Source organism: Dipteris shenzhenensis, chromosome 19 (genome assembly GCF_047967505.1).
Source record: "Dipteris shenzhenensis isolate YYH24624 ecotype China chromosome 19, Dip_SZ_1.0, whole genome shotgun sequence".
Taxonomy (NCBI): domain Eukaryota; kingdom Viridiplantae; phylum Streptophyta; class Polypodiopsida; order Gleicheniales; family Dipteridaceae; genus Dipteris; species Dipteris shenzhenensis.
The window spans coordinates 55,277,808-55,297,677 of record NC_141614.1 but is presented as its reverse complement, the minus strand read 5'-3'; the positions used below and the strand labels follow the sequence as shown (position 1 = coordinate 55,297,677).

Sequence of the window (19,870 nt, the reverse complement as noted above, 5' to 3'; positions counted from 1 at the left end):
CAAGCAATGTCAAAATATATGGGTCATAGACTCCCGCAAGAACAATCATCTAAGAGTGGCAGGATTAATATGACGAAGAGGTAGAATCTGAAAAAAAAGATCCCACTTCTACCTTGCCTTCACATGGATATCTGCTGGCTTCCGAGACGTGGTCAAGGACAGAAAATAATAAAAATTTGAAAGGTATTCATGCCATAGATTGAAATTTGTCAATCCCATATTCCATCACCCAAATTTCTATCTGTGCCAAAAGAAATCAATCCCTCCAATGTTACCTGTATCTTGCCTTCACTATAATGCCTGCAAGACTTCTGAGTCATGATGAGGGATATTTTAGTATCAACAAAGTTACTAAAGATTCATGCCATAAAAATTCATTCCCATTGAATTAGCACTCTTGATAAAAAAGCACTCCAACAAAAAGTTATACAAAATTGCTAAACTTCAGATCAAAAGGCCAAGTAAGCTTTCCACAAATTGAAAGTTGTCAATCCCATATTCAATCACCCAAATTTGTCAATCCCATATTCCGTCATCCAAATTTCTCAATGTGCCAAAAGAAATAAATCCCTCGGATGCTACCCCTATCTTCCCTTCACTAAAATGTCTGCAAGGCTTCTGAGACATGATCAGGGATATGTTAATATCAACAAAGTCACTAAGTTCAACTCCCCATTCAATTAGTACTCTTGATCACAAAGCACTCCCACAAGAAGTAATACAAAGTGCTAAACTTGCAGATCAAAAAGCTAAGTAAGCTTTCCACAAGTCAGGCAGAGAATCTTCAAAGACAGCCCTAAGTAAGGCTCTATCCTTTTCACTTAGTCTGTATGTGCCGTATCCTCTGGTCCCAGCCAGACTTAAGACTTTTCTTCCTCTCAATGCTGCTCTCTTTCTTGTCCTGGCTAGAGTGGAGGCTGGCATTGCATCCTCCATGATCCTCTCTTCCTTGTGTGCACCCTTGGCACCTGACTTACTACGTTTGAAGTCTGCTTCCCCATCTGCCCAAAGGCTGTAATCTTCTTCTTCTACCTCATCAAGCTTCAAACCTTCTCTCTCTTCTGAACCCCACCATTGATTTGAGACAATCGCTAATCCCTTCTTTGGCAATCCCTGCTTGAAATCATCCAGATATGTAGGGATGTTTGCACGTAAATGGAACTGATGATGCATTTGAGAACGATGGTCCAACTGTGCAGACCTCAATGTGGGCACACGCAAGGTATCAAGATCTGCAGGCTGCTCCTTCATGGATTCTATGACTGTGGTCCTCTCAACAGGAAGCTGCCTTGCTCTGCAATCTCAATTGTGAGCTTAACATACAAAATTAATAAACAAGATAAAATTATACTCATCTGGCACAAAAAGAAGTATGCTTTTAAGGCAGGTAATATATAATGCACTCTACTGATAACCTGAGATTAGCAATCACTTTCGTTCCTTTGTCCTCAATCCTAAAGTTGCAATTCCTTGCACAAAATCCGAAGTACAACCAGAAGAAATCTTGGAAACTCACATGGCTAAGCCGCCATGAGTGCTTGTTCTGGTAATAATCGGCCCATGTTGTGATGCCTTTGACATCGCTGCAAGATGAGTCTCTTCTTTCCTTAACTAGACTGCTTTATCCGTAGCATTTTTCCCTGATATCTGCATTTAAACATAGACCCACAACTCAGTGAATAATAAACTGGCAACTAGAACTTTGCAACAATGAAGATCTCCAGCACCTTATACCACACACTGCATAACAATCAAGACCATACATCACAGATTTCAGGACATAATTACCAAATCCAGAAGATCTCTAAGGCCCAAATTCTTGTCTATAGCAAACTGTAGCAACAGATTTTCCTTTAAATACTTTTGTAATTACCTGAATGAAGCACAAGAAGTAAGACTGCTATCAAAGAGAGGATTGAGATACGCTCTTTCAAAACAAAAAACAAGGGCAACATCTGATGCAGAATGGGGAAACAACACAACTAAGACCGTTCAGATTGGGCTACAGTAATAAGCTTCCATGTCCATACGACTTGAGCAGATGTTTGGAGCAACTGTGCAGACAACCATGATTGCGGGGGGGTATGTGAAAAGGCTGAGGCTTATCCAGATGCAACAGGCCAAAAACCTTTCCCCAATAGAGAGGAAATGAGATGGACCACAGGAGTACTAGCAAGGTGCAACAATCTGAGTGGGAGAGGTATATTCCAAAAATTGTGTTTGCTTACAACAGCAATAAGCATTCAGCCGCAAGGTTCAGCCCCTTCATACTATGTGTGGGTTCCAGGCAAAGTCCCCCATTGCCACTGGACTTCAGGATATGAGGGTCCAAGCAGCAATAGATTGGCTGAAAGATATGCAAGAAATGCAACAACATGCTTAGGAAACAATTGAGCAGTGCTCGAGATAGAGCACAATATTATGATAATCAGACAAGTGTTAGAAATCAACCAACAGAGGGTACACACAGCGGAAGACTGATAGAATAGCCCAGAAGCTCACACAGTGTGTGTGTGTGTGCGGGTGGAATCACGAACTTCTTACACACACACACACACACACACACACACACACATAGATGAGTCCAGGAACATGCCCAAACTCATCCTCTAAAAACACAACATAGTGCAGTTTCAATTTTATGATCGTCACTCATAAGGTTATCTGACACGCATAGCAGGGACTAGCTACTATAACATCCCCCCTGACATCATCAGCGCCCAACAGTGGGTGTAGACCATAGTATAAGCATATGCTCTCACACATACAAATCCACACACCCACACATACTTGAGCATCCATTTATACAAAGTCTTCGTACTGAGTTTCTGTTAGCACTCCGGAGGTGAAGGGCAGACATAATGTGCTTCAATAGATGTCTTATGCAGAATAGCAAATAGACAGTGATCCAAGACAGATATAGAATCCACTAAAACCATATATTCCCACCCAAAGCTATGGACACAATACAAAAGACAGATCCAGAGTTCCACCTCGAGCGTCTGTAGACTCTCTGTCCAAAGTTCTCAGCACCTTACTGCCCTGGTAGACAGCCTAGGCTTCAGCCCTAGGTGAGCTCAGTCTGCAGCACCTCTGGCCCTCCTTTGCCTCCTGGATGTAGGCCCAAGGATGAGGCACTTGCTGCTCCTTCAGCTCATCTGCTTGCTGATCTGCTGGATGATGCAATGAGGCCAAGAGCCTCCCTTTGTATAGGGCAATTCCGCCCCTAAACTGGCCGACTCAGCCTGCCCTCCAACCGACTCCACCAGCCATTGTTTATGGGGCTGGGGGCACACTTTCTTAGGGCTCTGTGCTGGCCGAAAGGGTTGGCCAGCCGACCAGCCAGCCCAGCCCTATGTAAGGGCAGGGAACTGCCCATTTGCAGCTCTCCTTGTATGCAGAGGCCCAGCCCTTTTGTCTGCCCATGACCTGCCCTGGTTGGCTGCCTCCAACCAGGCCTGTCCAATGGCCGACCCCTTCATGGCTTCCCCCGCCATATGCTGCGCTTGTTTTCCTGCCTTTGGAGCTCCAAGCAGCCATTGATCTGCTCCTGGACTTGCCTCTACCAAGTCGCCTTATCCATAATGCTGATCCACGCTCCAATATGGCTTTAGGAACTACTCTTTTGTTTGCTGCGAGGTGCTGCCCATGTGGCAGCCCCCTCTCTCTCTTTTCTCTGGGCAGATCTAGCCCTAAGTCTCCCTCCCCCATGCTCTCCTCATTTGGGGGCTTACAGATGAGGAGGTGGCCTTTCCAACACCTCCTCTCAACAACACATCTTGGCCCAATGCCAACTTGTCGATGAAGTTGCCCCAACAGCTCCAATGATGAAACCCTCTGGAACAATTTGGTGTCATTCCAGTTCCTAGCTTTTCAACCAGTGGCTCCTACTCTAGGACCGGGCCTACACAAGCAAACCATCTTGGTACATAGGTCCATCCAAGGTAGCGCCAGATGGCACCACCACCTTTAGTCACGTTCCTGCCTTCAAACTGGAGCAATCTTGAAGCCACCATCTTTGAGTTGTCCCTCTTAGAATGAGTGAACAACCTGGAGTCTTCGAAGCACCATGCTCTCAGGGTCTATTTCAACCCATCCTCCCTCAAGCAAGGTCCGCAACAAAGGAACCATCTCGAGAAATGAAATCCCAAGAATATCTCCAGATAACCTGGACCATCAACTCTCACTGAGTTCTCAAGCAAGTACTCTTTTGGCTTCTATACACCTTGTCCATAATACGAAAAAGCACCCACAGTTCCCCTTCCGCCTTCGAAGAAGGCACATTCCTTCCAATCTCCTATTTCCTGAGACACATGAAGAGCAGATTCTCTCCACAATGACATCAAGTACATACCAGAATGTCGTACTGCCTATGTGCTTGCTCCGAAAGCAAACCATGCACCTGTGTAATCTTGTAATGCCTCCTTTTGAATTATAGCATCCATATGAACCTGAAACCCTAGGGCTCTTCATGGAATCCACCCTCATGTTAGTATTAACAACGATGTACCTCAAAGAGTCCAAGCACAAAGGTCTTTGCTGTCCTTCACCTTCACAAAGGTCTCTGGCTCCACATGTTAGTATTAACAGCCATACCTGAAAGAGTCCATGCACAAACGTCCTTGTTGTCCTTCACCTTCACAAGCGTCTCTGACTCCCGTCGGCCCACATCTCAATATCAAACATCTTCACTGTGACTTCTAGGTCTGCATATATGACATCAATAACACATGTGACATGGAGATGTCACCAAGAATAGTTCTTCAATTGCCACATTAGCTTTAGGTTTTGTCTCACTATCTGAATCTGAGTGGGACTCCTTGTTCTTCTTTTGATGCACCTTCTTTCTGCAAGCCTTCCCAAAATACCCTGGCTCATCACAATAGAAGCACTTCTTCTTCTACTTCCTCTTCTTACTGGAAGTGTCCCCTTCATCTCCAAAATCATCCTTCTTGGACTTGCCACCAATACGCTTGCCCTGTCCTTTGTCAGCTTTGTCCTTTGCCCGCAACGCCTTGTCATTGTTGTCTTTGTTATAGAGCTTCTTCTGAGCCTCCTCCCGTAGCAATAACGGAACCAACTCCTTAAATGTTAGAAATTTGATCCTTTGTTCTACTGTCACAGTCCTAACGAAGCTCTTGAAACTCCAAGGTAGCATCCCGAGTACCATCAAGGCCAACTGCCTTGAGTCCACCTTTTGACCAACCGATGCTAGTTGATCCCTCACCACCTTGACCTTTGTCAAGTGGTCATGGACCGTCCCTCATCCAAATCCATGTTGTAGAGTTGATGCTAAAGAGTCAAGATCCGGGATGTATTATCTATCTCATACAACCCTACAGAATGGCCCACGCCTCTACTTACATGTCAGTCATATGGATGTGTGGAATCACTCAGTCCGATGTAGTCCCTATGATCAAGGCCAGGGCGTGGGCATCTCTATTCTCCCATGCTTGGAGTTCATCTCCATCTACCGTTACAAGTATCCTCCCTATTTTTCCAGCATATCCTCTTGCTTCGCCTCCACTCCCGTTGTCAACTTCCACCGTCTACGAGCCTCTAAATGACTCCGGATTTTCACCTTCTAGATAGGATAGTTGGTCCCATCCAGTTTTCCAAACTCTCCAAAGTTAGGGATGCTGAAAGAAGGAACTCGATTGGGTGGCTGAAGAAGCTTCTGTTTTTGAAATCGACATTCTACTGCTATACCACAAAAAAAATCTCTCTCAAAATGGACTCCCTCCCCCATGCTCTTCTCATTTGGGGGTTTACAGGTGGGAACGCGACCTTTCCAACAAAAAGGACTCATAGGATTCAATTTAGCTAAAGATTCCCAAAGACCCTCTGAGAATGAACTGGTAAGCATTTTCTAGTTATTGTAGTTGGCTTAGAATCACAAAGAAGATGAATGATATAGCCTATCAATTGGAATTTCCACCAAAGATGGCTCGCCATTCAACGTTTCAAGTGAGTTGCTTACGCAAAAAGCTCAATAAAACAGATGAACTAGTTTCCCAAGCCCTATTAATTTCCTTGCAAAAATAATGTTCTTAAGTGCCTTTGGTATTGATACCTAAGAATATTGTAGATCAAAGGACTACACTATCTAGAAGAAGTGTTTTCCTCATATATTTGATCAAATGGAGAGGTTGATCAAAAGACACTCCTACTTGGGAACAAAACGTGTTTCTTTGGGAAAGAAACATTTCGAAACGTAACTCACATTTCAATACGTTTCTGTCCCAAAGAAACGTGGCCAAGGGTAGTATTACTTGAGATTCTACATGTTAAGCATCATTTGAACATGCCATATATATGTGGGACATACTTTAGACATTTTTGGCACTAGAGAGTACAACCAGGCATTTCAAAACTTTTGCTTTTTTTTTTAAATGTTTCACATTTCTACGTTTCGAAACTTTTCTGGTGACTAAGCTTGGGAAAGTGTTTGTGCTCACATTCATGGACGGTGATTATGGCTGCTAAGACCCCGAGCGCCTCAAGGACAGATTGAGGCCCTTGGAAGTTGAATCCAGCAACGCCGGGAAGCGCTAGGAGGATTGGGCTGGCGCCACGGATGAGCGAGAGGGAGAGGGGTTGGAACTATGGAAACGAGCAACAAGTGGGCAACAGCAACAGCAAGTGGGAAAGTGTGCTCTTAAGATTAGATTGCCCACTTCATTCATGAAAACATATACCTAGATGAATCCAAGAACATTCCCAAACTCATCCTCTAAAAACACAACATAGTGCAGATTCAATCTCATGATAGTCACTCATAAGGTTGAAAACCATCCATCACGCATAGCAAGGACTAGCCACTATGACATCCCCACTAACGTCATCAGAGCCCAACAATGGGTGTAGACCATAGCATAAAAATATGCTCTCACACATACAAATCCACACACCCACACATACTTGAGCATCCATTTATATAAAGTCTTCGTACTCAGTTTTTGTCGGCACTCCGAAGGTGAAGGGCAGACTCAGCCATGACGAAGGCTAGCATTAAAGTAGAAGGCTAATAAAAAAGGAGACTCAGCCATGAAGAAGGCTAGCATTAAAGGAGAAGGCTAATCAAAAAGGGCAGACTCAGCCATGACGAAGGCTAGCATTAAAGGAGAAGGCTAATCAAAAAGCAGTCCAAAAACTCTTCATTCAAGCTACAACTGCTTGTATATGAGGTTGTCACATGTGTGCTACAGACACATGGACATCTGCCTATACTTCGGCGAGTCAAGGCAATGGCTGCTGTACAAATGAATCTCAATCACATGTAGATCTCGATCATGCAAAGGAGAATCATGCATATTCAAAGCACTAACATGCAAATTTGGACGGCAATTGCATCAGTCGGCCTTGCAAAAGCAGTAGAGGACAAAACAAGTCAAAAATTGCAAAGTTGAATTTTTGTTAAAAAGCCATAATCCAACCTTGAGACAGCTTCAAATATAATTCTATTGGCCACAAATGCATTGTAATGTTTACGACTTTGTTACAAAATGCTTTATCTGCAAGAAACCTAAGTGTGATTCTATGACAAGCCAATGTTTACTTCTAGCTATTAAAAACAATTGAAGCACTACTGCAACGTGTAGCAATGGAATTTGTTACGGAATTTTTTATTCCACGAAATCAGTAATGACATGGCATAATTTATACCTGATAGATTTAGCAAACAAGGTCATTATTCCATGCATGAAGAAAATATATTAAGGCTATAGACATGGCTTCGTTATATATTAAGCATGGGTTTGTTCAACATGGTGATCCTAATTCTATCGTATCCAACAGGGAGTGCAAGTCACTAGTGATTCCTAGAGAGCTCTATTTGTAAGGTTGGGTAGCAAGTTGAATTTTCCTTTTTACTCTTACATAGTTATGCCTGCATTTGCATATAAAAATGATGTACTTTCTTCTACAGGACAAGCACCAGCAGAAATTATTCAAGGTAAACCATTGGCTATCTGAACAAAAGACAAAGAAATTGCAACCAACCATTTTGAACTTCTATCTAGCTGAGTCAAAGCATGTCAAGGACGCTGTAAGGGCTTTTCACAGCTCAGAAGCAGATCAATCTAAACTAGGTGTAGATCTAGATGATGCAAAAAGGAGAATCCTGCAGATTTGAACCCAACAGCAAAATCATTCACGGAAAAAAATTTCAGAAAACACAGAGTTGACTTCTTGGCCGACAAGCTTGATCAATGCGTTGACAAGTTGATTAGACCGACCAAGGATGGGTTTTGGCCTATTTCAATCCCTCATTCTAATCAGCCACAACTCCAATAGTTCGTCAGAAGCTCCAGCCCAACAGCAATAGTTCCAGCACTTAGCCCTCAGCCCCCTGCATATCAAGTTCTCCCGTTCTTTCACCTAGTCATTCCTCGCAATGGACAGCGAGCAGATCCAACCTCTTCAGTGAGGATCAAAAAGATTTTTTTAGCCAAGGCCGACGCTTAATAAAGATAGCTTCAGTTATGCAAGAGTTTTTCCCACTAGTCGTGCAAGAGTATGAGTATGTTGATGGATCTCATGGACGCACATAGTCTCTCTCTCTATATGACTCCCCTCCGTCCTTCAGCCTCAGTGAGACATCCTCCAGGGCTGGCAGTGTATGGTGAAGACAAGGTCACCATGAGTACAGAGATTCCAAAAACTACCAGTGAAGATGGTGACGAAGTGTTCAGACCCACAGGTGGGCCCATTTCTGAAGCAGCCATGACACGAGCTGCTCTATTAGCCCTGATGCAAGCACTGATATATTGTATCGATGCATGTTCGTCACTCGTGATGAATGCAAGAAAATGAAAGGCAAACAATCACACGATAAAGCATACATGATACAAGGAGAGCTATGCCAACAGGCTGAAGCACAAGACTGCTCTATCTTCAACAAAGACACCTGGTTTCTCCTCTATGTTATGCATAAGCCGTGCCTATGAAGTACTCTTTCATGTCCCGAAAGGCTGCTTCTGCTTCTGCACATAACAACCAGAGAGTGTGCCCTAAGCGTAGCTAAGCAGTCCAGTTTAACCATGCCAAATCATCCATAGTCGATGAATGTGACGAAAAAACACTACCTTGACAAGGTAGTAGCTTGCAACTAATTTCCAAAAGGCTAATGCAATGCAATGACAGTAGAAGAAATACAAAATGACAATGATACCACAACCAGCAACGATCCATGACAACGCTCCACGAATGGAGGAAGGGGCACGACATTATTACGTGAGAGTATTGAACTAAGCATGGGATATGAGCTTGGCCACCCCAATTTTGGCTCAAAACTTTACAAATCACCCTTTCAGTTTTCACACCCATTACCACCAAGGGGCACCCTGTTAGACACAGCAGCTAGAACCCTCGATTGAGCTGTTGCACTCACTGACCAACAAAAGCAACACACTAGGCAGGTCCTAATGTAGTAAAAGCCTCAACAATGCCCTCGACTAACAGGCAATAACGCAGCAAAGAGTCAAGGTAATCGGCGATTAAGCAAAATATTTTACTCGAAAATACCATCAAATGGAAAATGAAGTAAAAAACTGGCACAGAAATACAACATTAGTGCTTAACACACTATCTGAGAAGAGGAACCGGGACAACAGTGAGAGGCTAAAGCTGCGCTAGTAAAGAGGAAAACGTACAAAGGGCGACTCACAAAATGGGCAGGCTGCCGGTGAAACCAAGGGATCTGAAAGGAACGTTGCCGAATTTTCCAAGGAAGCTAAGCAATGATGAAAGATGGAGGTAAGGTGATGTGGGCAGAAGCAGGGAGGCTAGGAGGAGGTGCAAGCAAGAGGCAAAGATGGGAGAAAACATGTGCAAGCTAGAAGAGAATGAGAAAGGCACAGAGAGTAATGGTGCTTTGAAGACGATGCAATGGCGATGGAGAGTGTTGAGTGGACATCCTTATTATTATTAATTAATCGTTAATTAATGCTTATTATTATAACTGGACTGAGTACTTCCTTTTTGTATGATATTTTCTCAGCTTTTTTGTCATATAATCATATTTTCTCACTTCTTTTTTTGGCAAAGCCTTAGCGTTTGTTAGCAAAAATTTTCCATTTCAATATTCGTCTAACGCAGACATCTTATCGTGATTTCAACCTTGGATTCTCCCACCCTCTTTCCCTCCACTCACCCGCGCCTCGCCCCTTCTCTCCTTCTCTTTTGAGATATGTGAGCAAGAAAACTTGTTTTCTAATTTTGTTGGACGGCACCGTGTGCCTCTTACTGTGGATTCTCTTATTATGGAAATTGTGCAAGGGCCTTAAATTGAATGCTATGATAGAAGGATAACCTAAGAGGGGATTTCGGGTTGTCATAATCTAAGGGTAAGGTTGTCACATCTCCTTTGGCACCCCTAGTGAAAATTTTACTTTGTTTTCCCTACCCGCTAGGGAGGTCTTAAGGTCTTAGCACATGGGAGGACATACCATGGGAATGAGAAAATGTGGTCCCAACCATGATCAAATGTATTTCTATCCTATTCCCTTCCCACCATGTGCTAACTCTCAAAAGAACTGGGGATGTGTTAAGTGGAAGAAGACACATGGCATCATTTCATGTGTTTAGAAAGTGGAGACAAGGACACATGTCATCATTCCATGCTTTCAAATCTAGGAACAAGGTGGGGATCCCACTATGGCCATGCCTTTTGGAATGCCATTATAAGACCGTTTACACACTCATGGTGCGCTCTCGCCCACCATCGCAAAATATTTATGGTGTCCTACCACACAAGGAGGCGCGATTAGACGTGCTTTTTTCGAAGACCGCCCAACCTTGGGCGGGCAAGACCCCCGCCCAAGCACACAGGCACGGAGTTTCTTCCCACAAAAATTTTAATGTGCATTAATTCGTGGGGCTCTAACCCACACCTTGTTACCACCCAGGAAAGGTGACTACCGCACACCTACTGGTGGTGTGTATGCAACGACACCCGCCAGTAGCCAATTTATTTTGGCTTGAGTAGGCGCACTTTGGGAGGCAATGCACATGCGCACTTGTATACTCTTGTTTTTTTCCAAAAAGATCAAGATTTATTATAGAGAACAAAAAGAGTAAGCAACCTCCTTAACAGGCAACATTTACAGCATATTCTCATGAGATTCCAATGCCAAGTAAACTTGGTAAGATTTTCCTTTTTCCTTCCAAAAACTTTGAAGGATGATCTCATTGATTCTTCAAGCTTCTAAAATCAAAATTCATTGTGTTTCCTTCCTATTTCTACAACTAGGGATTCCACTTAGCTAGCCTGATTTTGATTGACTAGAATTTTCCACAGCAACACATTATATTTATAGACTAGGGTGGCTTTCCACACTCTCACAAGTCTTGTTCTCCACATGTCAACACTATCCATTGGAGCTTTATCAGCCCACTACTTGTGTGAAAACATCGCAATCCATTGTCCTTGAGATACCTTTAAATCGCTCCATAAACAATCTAGCAATGGTTTACCAGAGCTATGTATGCATCCCTTCAGATCCCTCGTATCTCTTTGAACAATCCTCGTTGGCCAATCATCTCTCAGGTTTTCAATAAAATCTTGCATAACGCTTTTCTCGCCTCTCGTTTCTGTAAACACTCCAGCAATAGTTTACCAGAGCTATGTATGCATCCCTTAAGATCCCTTGCATCTCTTTGAACAGTGCTCATTGGCCAATCAATCATCTCTCTAAGTTTTCAATAAAATCTTGCATAATACTTTTCTCACCTCTCGTTAAGTTATATTTAACCATAACTTCCTCAATATGCATCCATCTTCCTCCTTGTGGATCCCATATAGGATGTTAGCAAAAATAACCTTCCAAAGTTGAACCAATCTAGTCAAAAACTCAGGCTAAGGTATCTAAATCTGGCTATCACATACGACAATATCCTACTAAGGACCTCTAATCCCATGAGGTCCATTACAGCAAAACCAGTGTCTAGCCAACCTAGCCCAGGTTAACTACACCCAAGCTTTAGGAACCACTTGGAACACAATTCATTACACTTCTATTTCATCCCTTCCAGACCTAGCCCCCCTTCTAATTTTTCTATTACAACTAGGCTCCAACAAAAAGCATACCATTGCTTTCTCCATAAGAAATCCCACAAAAGTCGATCCAACCTCCTCAACACATTATTTGAATACACTGCAAAAGATGACATAATGTGCTTTGCCACCACAAGTCTCCCCACAAAAGAGATCTTAGTTCCTTGCCATTTTTTGAACTTCTTAACAAATCTACTCAAACACCATTCAAACTTATCCTTCAAGGAAATGGCCATTCCAATAAAGCATCCTAAATATCTCAAAACCTCACTTGACTTATACCATTTCAAAGCAAAATTAGATGTCCACTTTGGTGCATCATCCCAACCCAACCATACTGCCGCCTCATTGATTCTTGAATCAAAAACTACTACAAACTCCTCAAAGACCCTAAGAAAATTTCATGTGTTGCATTCATTACAATTATATTATCATCTACAAAAGACTATGTACAAAATGAAGATCCATCAAGCATTTTCAATCCCTTAATGCAACCTACATTCTAGTAATAGTCCAGTTGACACAACAAGGGAACTATTGCAAACAATAGTGGAGCAAATGGGCATCCCTACTTATAGAATGCTACAAAGCAAAAGACTATAATGGTATCCATTTAACACCAATTTAGTAGAGGCACTTGTGAATAACACACATGTCATATTGCAAAACCCCTTTCCAAAAACAAGTTTCTTCATTGTTGCAAGAATGAATTCCTAGCCAATTTTGTTTCCAAGATTCAAATTCAACATTGCAAACCTCTCATTTTGTAGAATTGGATTATCAATGGCCAACAACATATTCAACACTAGACATTGATATTTTTACCCTAAACAAATCCATACTTTCTGGCATGAATTATGCTAGTTTGAATAAATTTCACTCTGTTCACTATAGCTTTAGGCATAACTTTGTAGATGAATTAAACATTGATAATGGTTTCCAATGTGGAACTACTTCTATTACACCTATGTTTACATTTTGAGGGAGCTTCCCAACTCTATTCCAACACACCATTTGACCAAGTCAATAATGTCATCACCATAAACTTTTCAATTATGTTGGTAAAACTCTATAGCCCGGCATCTTACCCTTTGCCAAAGCAAAAACACAACAAACCTGACTTCTGCCTTAGTGAATGGGCATTCCAATTGGACAGCTTCATATGGAAGATTAATAGATTGCAAATTACTCAAGAATGCATCCAATTGACTTTTATAATCTAAAGTGACAAAAGGTCTAGTTCTTGCAACACTCAATAGATGGTCAACAAACTTCAACAGTTTCCATACATGACCATTGTTATATTTTCCTTGAGCTTTTTATTGCAAACTACCTTGAAAAAGAAGGCTGATGGGCGGTCCCTTCCTCCAACCATATGATGCTAGACTGAACTCTTGGAGCTACAAGTCTTGTATGCTCAATTGACCTTAGAAATAGCTCACCATTCAACGGAGGAGGTATCGTGGGTTCTAGCAGCATTTTTGCACTATAGATATAGTGGGGGTCTATCATGGGTTCTAGCAGTGTCTCTGCACTAGCCAACAATAGATAGCTCCATGCCCAATGGGCTGCACTTTCCTTTCTCATTCTTGACACTTTGAGCCTATCGAATTCCTTAGAAATCCTTGTACTCTCTTTGATGCAACATTCCAATGAGCTATTGGCCAAGTAAGGCATCTCGATTCTCTTTTCCATCCACTTTCAATTGCCTTGTCAAATTCCTTTTGGCATAAACAAGTTGTGTTAATTTGAAAGGAACTGGGCCTCTAATGCTTTGAGGCATCATAGCAAGTTCAAAACTCATAAATAAAGGAAAATGATCAAAGGAGACCACTTCTATTAGAACATTTCCTTGTATCAGTGGCTTCAACCACCATCAATTTTTTGTAAAGTATATTCTATCCAAGTGAGTAGGCTTCGAGTAGAGGTTGCCATGACTGATTGGCATGTGGGTTATGCCACGGATACACTTTGCAAGCACTCGGCATCTCATAATCTACCCAATGAACAAAAGAGCAAGCACTTGTTAGACTTCTCCAGCCCACCAATTCATGCTTTAGCATGTGCATTCCAATATGGGCTCGATCATTGTCATCACACAATCTATTCTAATCACCTAGACAAATTGCATGTTTACTAGTCAAAGCATTCCTTAGTTTCTCCCACAATAATGCTCTCTAAACACATCGATTTGCAACATAAACCATCACCACATAAAAACATGCATCCTCACCCTCCTCATTCCCAGAAGTAGAAATCACACAACAACAAGAGCTACTCACCTAAGCCAATCCCCCTTTGCGAGGAACCGGGCAATTACAGATCAAGTGATATCCTAGAGCCTTCAAACCCGCCAGATCATTACTCTTGTCTTGAGCTCTTGCAATGCAAGAATCATAGGCTTACCTCGACTAATCAAACATTTTATTGCAATGCAAGAATCATAGGCTTACCTTTACTAATCAAACATTTTATTGCAATGCAAGAATCATAGGCTTGCCTTTGCTAATCAAACATTTTATTGTTTCTATCATTCCGAACAAACTCCTCTGATATTCCATGTCATGACTATAGACAAACTCATTGATCCAAAATTATCCATGTTGCGATTCTCTTTCTCGATCCATATCTTCAGCAAAGTAGCGCAAAGATGTTAACAAAAGTACGTCTGTGCGCTTTGCCTTTAGCCACCCTAAGTGATTCATGCTTAGAGATGCCTGCCTTTGAAGGATCTTCCGACATAGTAGGTGCAATTGTATCTTGTCTCCTAGAGTGGGTTTCTTTCCTTGTACCAACCACCACAACCTCCTTGGAAAACAACAACCCTAATGGTGCTAACCATGGGAAAATAAAGAAACGTTTATGAATGCTTGAAAAACCAACTGTACAAATTAGCAATCTTGAAGGTGCTGATTGTGGTAGCAAAAAAAACATGGTTGTTAGAAAGAAACTAGCCTGTGTTCGGAGAACCCAACTCACTGCGTAGGGAATCTTAGGTGGTGGACTACACATCCAGTGATGAATACCTCTTGTTGTGAGGATATAGAAAATTCTTGCACGATAAGCCTTGCAGAAATTCTCCCGCATTTTGGAAATTGCTTTGAAATTTGCAATCCCGCACTCTCAAATGGTGCATAGGGTGAAATAAATGTCCGACTATGTGGCAACAAGAGTGGTTGTTGAGGAAACCTAATGGCCTCCCATAATGAAATTGCAACAATGGGTAACAAAGTTCTACTTTGTACCTTGACCTTACCCTTGGTTTAGAGTTTCCACTCAATTTGGGTCGATTAGTTTGACCACAAGTTTGGAGCATCCCATTTTTTTCCAATTATGGCAGGTTGTGCCTTCATACATTGACACGTGTGCCCATTTTTATTAGGTATACATATATACTTGAGTAGAAGTTTGTTGCTCCCAAACATTCCTCTTGGGAATTCACTATGTAATGCAATTTATTAATTTTTCCAACACTCCCTTTTAAATGCATTGTGTAAGTAGGGGGTGACTTCAACGCCTCACGGATAGCTAACTTTATGTATTGAGTATGTATTGAGTTTTTCTAACTTTTAGTAGATGGTTAATCTCTCAAGATGCAACGAGAGGGGGAAGGGGGGGGGGTATTTACAAATATCTCTTTTTGTTTTCTTGCAATAAAAATGTTGCATGTTCTGCCAACAAAGATAATAAAGAAAAAAATCAAACTATGAGCATATACTGCAACAGAATTCTATATACAAAGTATAACTTAACCATCACTTCCCCTTTTAAGTAATAGTTGATTCTAGCAAATGCTAAGTTGATGCTAAAAATAGTTGAATTTTCCAAGAGAAATGGCTTGGTCAAGATGTTGGCAATTTGTTTTTGTGTTTAAAAAAGGAATAAGATCTTGTCACCATTGATAGCTTTTTCCCTAATGAAATGGTAATGCAACTCAATTGGTTTTGTTCTAGCATGAAAAACTACATTTATTGCCAGTTTTATGATGCTCATGTTTGTTGGGATAAAGTGTTGTAAGTTCTTTCTCAAAAAACAATTTCAATCTCTAAAAGAAGCCTTCTCGATTATGTTGCTTGATGTGCAACATTTGTTGATCCTCTACACTCTACTTACGTAGGATGATAACTCCATTATTGATTGTTTCTTACTTTCATATAACCAGGTTGTGGATCAAAGACTGGAGAAAATCCACTGTCTGTCTTTTGTCATCCATACTAACAGTCGAGGCAAGAATAATATATACATATTAAGTTGAGATGTAACAATTTGTCATATTTCAAACCATAATCCCATGTGCCTTTGAGATATATAACCACTCTTTGAATTGCATCAAGAGGATGCTCCTTGGGATATTGATGGACCATTTCTCACTCTCATATTGATGAACCAGTTTTCTCCTATGTATTGATGGACCAGTTTCCACTCTCATCAAGCTTGACTCCCAAAACTATCGATTAAATAAAGTTTGTGGCGAATGCAATATGAATGCTTTGATATTCATCATCAGATACACTAAAGTCTTAACAGAATTTGAAAATGATCAAGTACAAGATGAAGGCTCTCGTCAAGCTTGACTCCCAAAACTATCAATTAAATAAAGTTTGTGGCGAATATAATATGAATGCTTTGATATTCGTCATTGGATACACTAAAGTCTAACAGAATTTGAAAATGATCAAGTACAAGACGAAGGAAACAAAATAAGAATATATAACCCAAAGCTAAACAAGTAGGCAGCCAATTAGTTGGGGAAAGCAATATTCAAGCTACATGTTCCAAATACTATTGAGATATTGAATACAACAAACAAGCTAATACATTTTTAATGTATTAGGTTAGACAACATGATAGTGAATTTCCTCAAGGCCACACATTTTATGTGGTTCAACCCACTAGGCTATTAGGTGTCACTTTGTAGATAGTGAGTGATAAACAAATGATAATAGAGACATTGCTTTTAGAAGTGCTATAGCTTATTGATTTCTTCTTTCCCTTATGAAAGGTGGTAAGACGCATTCAAGAAAGGCTAACAACATACCATAAAAGGCATGCATGTGAAAAGATAACACAACCCTAATAGGATGCAGCCACTAAGCATTAAATGTTCATACAAGCCATAGTGGGCTGGAGCAAATAGGAAATGCTCTTGAGTGCCACATGGCTACACCAAGGACACCCAACTTGTCTACACTCATTGTCTTGAACCCTGTCAAAGTATGTGCTAATCCATGTAGATAGCTTCCTGCAAAGTTTGCTCATACAATATCACGTGGAGTCTGCTTCTTCGCTCAAATCATGTGAGAGCATCATGATCTGGAGCCGCTCTAGTATTCAATCTACTCATCAACATTTTCCAAAATGGCATTGCATAAAAAGTTGTTGGTTTGATTAAAGAATCAAAGAGGAGGGACTTTGTACATTGATATGCTAAAACAAGGCACGGATGTGCTTGTGATCCTTATACTCTTAGATGGGTGATCGCAGACAACAAGGTGCCCTTTAGGTTAACCCCCTTTGAGTGTAGACCATGAGTACATGCTTGTGATCCTAGTATTGTAGATGGTTGATTGTAAACATGATCCCCTTCAAGTTAACCCCTCTTTGAATGCATACATGAAAAAGGAAAATCAAGGAAATATGGCCCTAACTGGCCAAGGATCAGTCATTAAAAGGATATCACCCTAATCAATCCATGCATTTGTAAACCAAATAGTATGACTAAATAGTTTGGTCAAGACCTTACCAAAAACTGGCACAATAAAAAAGAATAGATGTAACTTTGAAGATGCCTCCAAGCTACTACCTTAAAGAAAATTAAAGCCAAAAAAATAAGAACATTGCCCACATGCTCTGCACCAACTCACAATAACGACCAACATATTAAAAGCTTCAACTTGGGAAAAAATAACCACCAATTACCATTGAGGGTGCAAGCTCATTCAAGTAAGAAATGGGGAGAAGCAACAAAATTAAACTACCTCAAAGAGCTCCAAAGGTAGATGATGTGAAATAATAGGGAGTCGTAGGATCAAATTGTATTCCGCTATAGCAACCACAAAAGGAAGGTGGGGATGAAAGAGAAAGAGGGATTGTGGGGGGCTACCCAAGCCAAGTTTTAATTGCTTGACACAATTGTCAAATCTCAACAATTCACAATAGAACACCAAGTAATACACAAGGTCAGGGTATGAATCCTTGCCAAACTTTTTTGGACTGCGAGACACAATGAAAGCCAACATGTCTGCCGTGTACTAGTGCAACGACATCAACGAAATCCCCGTTGCTATGTCAAATCTATTCCATACAATTCCAAGTAGCTCACAAGTGTACTCGTCTTAATGGAGCATTAAAACACGTGTAGTCTCTTTTAGCTCTTAGACACTCTCCGGCATCTTATGCAACTTTTTCTAGCTTAATGGACTCTTCTACATTTCTGTCACTACAAGCTCCTTGGTGCCCAACAATCTCCCCTACTATGAACTTCCTTGCTTTCTCTCAAATCTTCTTTAAGAGGACACACCAACACTCTCAAGCCTATGAAAAAACACGCATTTGAGCGAACATATTTATTGCTTCACACAATTGTCAAATCTCAACAATTTACAATAGAACACCAAGTAATACACAGGGTTAGGGTATGAATCCTTGCTAAACTTTTTTGGACTGCGAGACACAATGAAAGCCAACATGTCTACCGCGTACTAGTGCAATGACTTCAACGAAATCCCCGTTGCTGTGTCAAATCTATTCCATACAATTCCAAGTAGCTCACAAATGTATTCGTCTTAATGGGGCATTAAAACACGTGTAGTCTCTTCTACCTTTTAGACACTTACTCTCCGGCATCTTATGCAGCTTTTTCTACCTTAATGGACTCTTCTACATTTCTGTCACCACAAGCTCCTTGGTGCCCAACAATCTCCCCTACTTTGAACTTCCTTGCTTTCTCTCATATCTTCTTGTTGGCAGTTGTTTCTCTACCTCGAACACGCTCAACCCACTCTACCCACTCGGTTGACATGAATTAATGATTTAAAGAAAAGCCTAAACACTTTTAACATCACTATTCCTAACCACCCAACTAACCCTCCATTAACCCTCCAGATTCCAATCAAATTAACCAACACCATAGGAATCCCCATTTTTCCAACCCAAGCCCAGAAACTCCACCCTTCCAGGGCCAAACAGTAACTAATTACATTCAAGGTGGTAGAAGAAGTAACGCATTCACTGCAAGGATGAGAGGTGGAGCCACTACTAAACTTCGCAAGTTTTGGAGTTGTGGGAAACATCAAAAGCATCAGTACTCAACTACCACACAAATCCATCATTTAAAGTCACCACCATTATTGTGTTGTGGCCACAAACCCAATCATAAGTACTAAGGCAAATGCACATCAATCAACACAAGTTACACCACTACACATCAATCTAAAAGACCTTGCAAGCTAGTAATGGAAACCAGGCAATACGCTCTTTTGGATGGCTTGTACAAAAGAAACTTTGGCAAGATCTAGCCCAAGATATGGCACAGTTCCTTTACTAGTCACACGAATGCGATGATCCGCAATTTATAGAAACCTAATAACTTCTCAAACAATCTAATGGAGCTGCACCTGAGTAGCACCTACATAATTAGCAACCAGCATCCCCAACTCCCATGTCCATGCTTTTCGCAATAATGTAGCAGCCTTCCTTTAAAAATCCCATGAAATTTTTACACGCCATCAGATGTATCAAAATATGTGCATTTGGATCTTTTATGAGAATGTCAACTCACTATTTGGCTATTCATGCATCAAATCACGTTCAAAT

At 41.2% G+C, this 19,870-nt stretch overlaps 1 protein-coding gene across 2 annotated transcripts; it reads right to left on the bottom strand.

The window, feature by feature from the left end:
• Positions 1-473: 473 nt before the first annotated feature.
• LOC147890660 (uncharacterized) lies at positions 474-9,880 on the bottom strand. 2 transcript variants are annotated; one of them, XM_087390806.1, is made up of 3 exons: positions 9,654-9,880; positions 1,517-1,647; positions 474-1,294 (listed from the first exon to the last, which is right to left on the bottom strand). In XM_087390806.1, the coding sequence occupies exons 2-3, from the start codon at positions 1,579-1,581 to the stop codon at positions 742-744; spliced, it is 618 nt and encodes a 205-aa protein (XP_087246932.1). In that variant the 5' UTR covers positions 1,582-1,647; positions 9,654-9,880; the 3' UTR covers positions 474-741. The 2 variants fall into 2 exon arrangements, with proteins under 2 accessions (XP_087246932.1, XP_087246931.1); XM_087390805.1 differs by having other exon boundaries at positions 9,668-9,880.
• Between the last annotated feature and the right edge of the window lie 9,990 nt (positions 9,881-19,870).